At 40.9% G+C, this 5,440-nt stretch overlaps 1 protein-coding gene across 1 annotated transcript in view; it reads right to left on the reverse strand.

Moving 5' to 3' along the window:
* Nucleotides 1-258: 258 nt before the first annotated feature.
* Nucleotides 259-5,440, reverse strand: part of LOC107730701 (epoxide hydrolase 4-like) — a 16,564-nt gene continuing 11,382 nt past the window's right edge. The window contains exon 7 of the mRNA XM_016541579.1: nt 259-1,176. Within this exon, the coding sequence (XP_016397065.1) occupies nt 933-1,176 (244 nt within the window). The 3' untranslated portion in view covers nt 259-932. The remainder of the gene's footprint in view (nt 1,177-5,440) is intronic.

Raw genomic sequence — 5,440 nt, forward strand, 5'->3', positions numbered from 1 at the left:
AAAATATATAACACCATTCTAGTGGTTTTTGGATATTTTAATAAAACAATCTTTACATATTGTGCCTTTAAAATGTTCCACATATCTTAAAATTCGCAAGCACCTTATTAAACACGTTATCAATAACTATTGTTGTTTATAAAAACGTTTTAACTTTATACTAACGTTGCAGAACCTTCTTGTATACGAACAGAGAGAGCAACAGTTACAGAGTAACAGAGAGAGCAAATTATGAGTTAAAGTCAATGAGTTTCCGCTATTATTTATTTGCTTATAAAATCAAAATGGTACAGAGCTGGTTCCAATGTCTTAGATGCAGTGTTTAGGAAGAGATACAAAAAAAGTGTACAATATTGAAACATCACTTTGTTTTATTATACAGGAAGATCAAAATAATGACATTCTCAAATGTTAAGCCTAGTATTGTCAAAGATACAAAAAAAGAATATCTTCCACTAAGACAACACAACCTAATAGATATGTGGAGGGGTTTAGGACTCCATAAGACAGTGATACAGAGAGTGCAGAGAGTAGCAAATCTGATGATACAAATGGCTGACAACCCCACAGCTCGGTCTCAAAAAGACATGGCACATCTTTTATGCTGCAAAATGGTATGTCGAAAGGCACCACACAATACAACTCACTCACAGATATTTTGCAACACACTTTTAAACACTGTCACCAAGAAACCTTAAGGCGAATGTCATGTGCAAACTTGAGAAAAATAGATTAAACACACTACTCTCTATGCAACCCCTCCAATTAAAATGTGCTTTTGTTCTTTTTCCGCTTCACTGAAGTCTGATTTGTTTATGTATCTTAGATTATCAAATTTAAAACAATGATTGCATTAATCATTACATTGGTTTGTTTTCACAGGCATTTCTCTGGTCCCCTCTTCAGGCAAGCTCAGAGGGAGAAGGACCCCATTATAAGTTCCTGTAGTTTTTCCGGCCTTCTCCCTCCTTAATGAAAGTCCATATGAGTGTATTGACGATGTCGGGCTGGTCTTGTTGTAGCCAGTGACTGGCTCCAGAGATGATGTTGAGGCGGAAATGGTTTCTGATGTACAGACGGCAGGCCTCGGCCATGTCCTGCTCCAGGAAGGCGTCTCTCTCTCCCCACAGCAGCAATACAGGAGACTTCACCTCACTCTGACTCAACGGGAGGACACTGCAGAATACAAATAATACAAAAATTAGGGCTGTCAGCTGATTCAGAATTTCAAATGTCAAATTAATTGCACTATATGCTGATTAATTCATCTAATTATTTCCAAATAATCACACACAGTGTTTGCTGAGAAAATCTTGCAGATGAAGATAATATTTTATTGTTGTAGACAAATAAATCGAGTAGGCATTACAAAAAAATTGACTTTAGGAACCAATAGGTGTTTATTTTCATTGCAATGAACATTTTACATTCAGTGACATTATACATTGGCCATTCTGCAACACTGAAAACACCGGATCATGAGACTGCTATCATGAGAACACACTGCCGCGCTTCACTTTGAAACATGCAGACTATATATTTATGTAATGAAGTTGCTGTCATTGTGATAAGATAAACTGGTGAATAACATCATTTAATATACTAACCAACTGTAATTTTTACTGGCATTGGCACTTGGCGAGTGTTATTTTTGGAGCCTGATTAAGATGTTTAAGGCCATTTCATGATTCATGCTGGTTGGAAAATCTGTATAAATACGGAATATTCACATCCCTCACTATGAAAAGAAAAAAAAAGCTTTTATTAACTGTCCCCGAAAATGACAGAGTAAAAATGTCTGACAATTACTAAAATCATTATTGGTCTGTACCTGCTGGAAAATATTACTTTTGCTATTTAAACACTGTAAAAGTGCCACTTCAAGAACAGTCTACAGCTGGGGTTTGCAATTTTTTTTATGCCAAATACATACAAATATAATGATCCCCTTGCAAGAGACCCCCTTCCTAAAATATAAAGGCAGCTATATATATATATATATATATCAGACCCATGTATGGTTTATGAGAAAAAATATTAAGAATATTAAGTTGTGTTCAGAATTATTTAATTGGCTTTTACATGGTCACTAAAGCCCAAGCCAATTAAAATTAGGATGACTTTTTATTCTAACCATCGGAGTAATTTTAGATAAACCTGACGCGAAACTTTTTAGTTCAGTTCAGATTTATTTGTAAAGTTTTTTTCACAAATATATGTCATTCCATGTGCATTAAATATATATAATAAATATTTAAGTGTGACATGTTAACTTTGAGAACCCTGAAAATTAATTTTGTAAACTCATTTTCTTTTCTCTCAAATTTTCGGCAAGCCCTTTAGCACCCTCTTGTGGCCCCCATTCAAATGTACATACATACAAATACTATTTAATTATAAATAAAAAATACAAATAAAATAAATTAATGTTCATCACTATTAATAAGCACTTAATTATGTACACTAATGTTCAAAAGGGATTTGGGATTGGTTAGATTTTTGTTTTTGAGCCTCTCATGCTGACCAGGGCTACATTTATTTGAACAAAAATGTAATATGAAGTGCAACCAACACAACATTACTAGATGTAGATTTTTGGAAATGGCCTTACAAATATTCATGGAATTGTCTCATCTCTGATCATTCAGGGTGGAGAACATGGCAATGCGTCTGGAGGAAGTGAATGAGAGGGAACATTTCATGAAAGCATCCCTGCAGACTGTGGATATCCGGCTCGCCCAGATGGAGGAGATGATCGGCCGCATCGCTGTGGCACTGGAGCGGGTTGCTGGTATGGATCGAGGTGAAGTCAACAAAGCCCGGTCCAGGACATCATCTGACTGTACAGATACAAATTACATCCTGCGCCAGAGCAGTTTCAACAGCCAAGAAGGCAATTCCAACAGGCTACAGGAGTCTCTGGAGCAGGGTGGCGAAGAGTCCATTTCCCCTACATCTCCAACCACTCTGGCCCCACGTGTCCGCAGTCACTCCTTCTATGTAAGCCACTCCTCCAAGGATAGGAGCGGTGCAGATCGAGGAGAAGGCTTCCTTAAAGACAGATTGTTCAGCCTCCATCGGGCCAACAGCTCACAGTCTGTGTCCTCAGGAGCAGGTCCCAAAGAGTCCAAGCCCACACCTTTGAATACTTTATCTGTGGACCAGCAGCTACGCCCTTCTTCCTGTATAGACATCTATGTTTCTGCCTCAGAGGACGTCCCGCCCACTAAGAGCTTCTTGGAGCCGGTCCGGGCAGTTCCGTCTCTTGCTCGAGACTCATCTCTCCATTCTGAGATCATGGAGGTGGTGCTCTCAAGGGGGCGGGACTGCAGCAGAAGGGCAGGGGGCAGCGAAAGACAGTCGGATGGCACGGTCCTGTTTGAGGACAGCGCTGCTGCTGACCTATCGCTCTGCTCTGCCCACCTGCTGCCAGATACCTTGCCCCCCTGGGACATGGACCCCTCGCCGCCACCATCGGCTGGTGCTCTTGAGCGGTCCAAGAGCAGCCGCTTCCTATCCACAGCAGGGCCTCTGTTTCTGGACGAGCCGCCATTAGTTAAGTCGCACAGCCTGATGTTCACGTCACGTGGTTACTATGGCGGCATGGGCGTGCAGGTGAAGGCAGCCGAATATACCAGCATAACAGATTGCATCGACACCCGTTGCGTCTCTACCCCTTACCCTGTCCCAGAGAGGTCTGATTCACCTGGAGGCTCTTTCACATTCGATAAGCCCCAGGACCTGGGCGTCTCACACCCTGAGAGAGATGCTGAGCTCAGTCATGCAGAATCTGATCCAGAGGAACCCGCAGAGGGGTCAGCAGACACAGTTAAGGGGGGTCAAAGCAGCAGTGGCAGAATAGGCGCAGACCTGGGCCTGGGCCTCGCACTGGGCCCGTTTTGCTCGCCGATATCTAGACTAGAGCGTGCAAACAGCTACTCCTCTTCGGAGGAGTCGCATTCCAACATCTACTCCCGAAAGAGCTTCTCCATTAGTGAGAAAATGGACAAGGGTCGTGGAAGCTCCAGGAATCCTTTCCAGAAGGCCAGAGCCGGGGCAAGGCTGGAGGGTAAGACAGACTCGCTGTCCATGAGGAAACTGGCCAAACCCTCAGAATTCCGAAGTTTTGATAGCAGACACAATTACACGTGATGATGGCAGACCAGTAGTGATGCCATTGTAGATCTAGTTCCTGTAGGATGGCTCTACCTCGTTTAAAATCCAAGGGCCAGTCCGTTAATTAGTACTGTCTGAATGAGTAATTAGCTGTACACTGGAATGTTTTATCATGGGTATCAACTTCCTGTTAATTTCCTGTTATAACACTGCAATGCAAAGTCAGATTTTCTTTAGTATTCATAGATTCAGAAGATGACCACTGCCATTAGGCCAACATTAGTACCCAGTTGAGAGGAAAACCTTGAGATTAAGGGCCTGTTAACACTATGATGAATGTTCGGTATGATAAATATAATCATTTGAATGAATGGCAGTTAATGCAGAATTTTATTTTTGGAGAGTTTTTGTAATCTATTCCATTGCACTGCAAAGAAAACTGGCCAACCAATAAGCTTTTTGGTCACATGCCCACAGCCACTGCTGTTACATAAACTACAACTTAAGGGTTGGTCACTCATGCAAAGAAGTTTTGCATTTCGCTGCATTCCAAAGTTCAAGTTTGGTGAACTCTGAAACCGTGAAAGTGTGTGACCAATTGAAGATTGATACGTAACGGCATGGCCTCGTAGCTGAATTAAAAGAACATACATTTAAAACTGCAGTGCTACAGGAAAGTGGAGTAGATTGTATGTTTTTACATTGTAGATTTATTATTAATTGTTGTGTGTTGAATTTAAAAGACGCTGCAGAGTGTGACCTCATATCATGATTGTTGCAGTTCCTGAAGAAAGTGTGACCTCTGCTTTAGTGGCGCTCACCTACAGACCATTATGCAGATCCTTCCTCTGCTATTTACAAAGAAACATTAAATAGCAGATCTGGAACTGGCTCTAATGGCTCTGTACTTTTGATTTGGTGTTGTTTGATAAACACCATAGCGAATTAAAAAAATAATAATCTGAACGCCTGTTTGAAAACATGTAAATACAAATATCAAAAATTTGACTTAGTTCTCTTTGACAGGTGTGCTTCAGAAATGAAAAGTATTAAAGGGGTCATATGATGCGATTTCAATTTTTCCTTTCTCTTTGGAGTGTTACAAGCTCTTGGTGCATAAAGAAGATCTGTAAAGTTGCAAAGACTAAAGTCTCAAATCCAAAGAGATATTCTTTATAAAAGTTAAGAGTCAACCATGCCTACCTAAAACGGCTTGTTCTAACATGCCCCCACATGTCTACGTCACGATGTGGGAAGATTTGCATAACACCGCCCAAATGTGCACGCAAAGAAAGAAGGCGTAACTTTAATTCTTGCTGTTGCC

Source organism: Sinocyclocheilus rhinocerous, unplaced genomic scaffold (genome assembly GCF_001515625.1).
Source record: "Sinocyclocheilus rhinocerous isolate Xijiao unplaced genomic scaffold, SAMN03320098_v1.1 scaffold1179, whole genome shotgun sequence".
Classification (NCBI taxonomy): Eukaryota; Metazoa; Chordata; class Actinopteri; order Cypriniformes; family Cyprinidae; genus Sinocyclocheilus; species Sinocyclocheilus rhinocerous.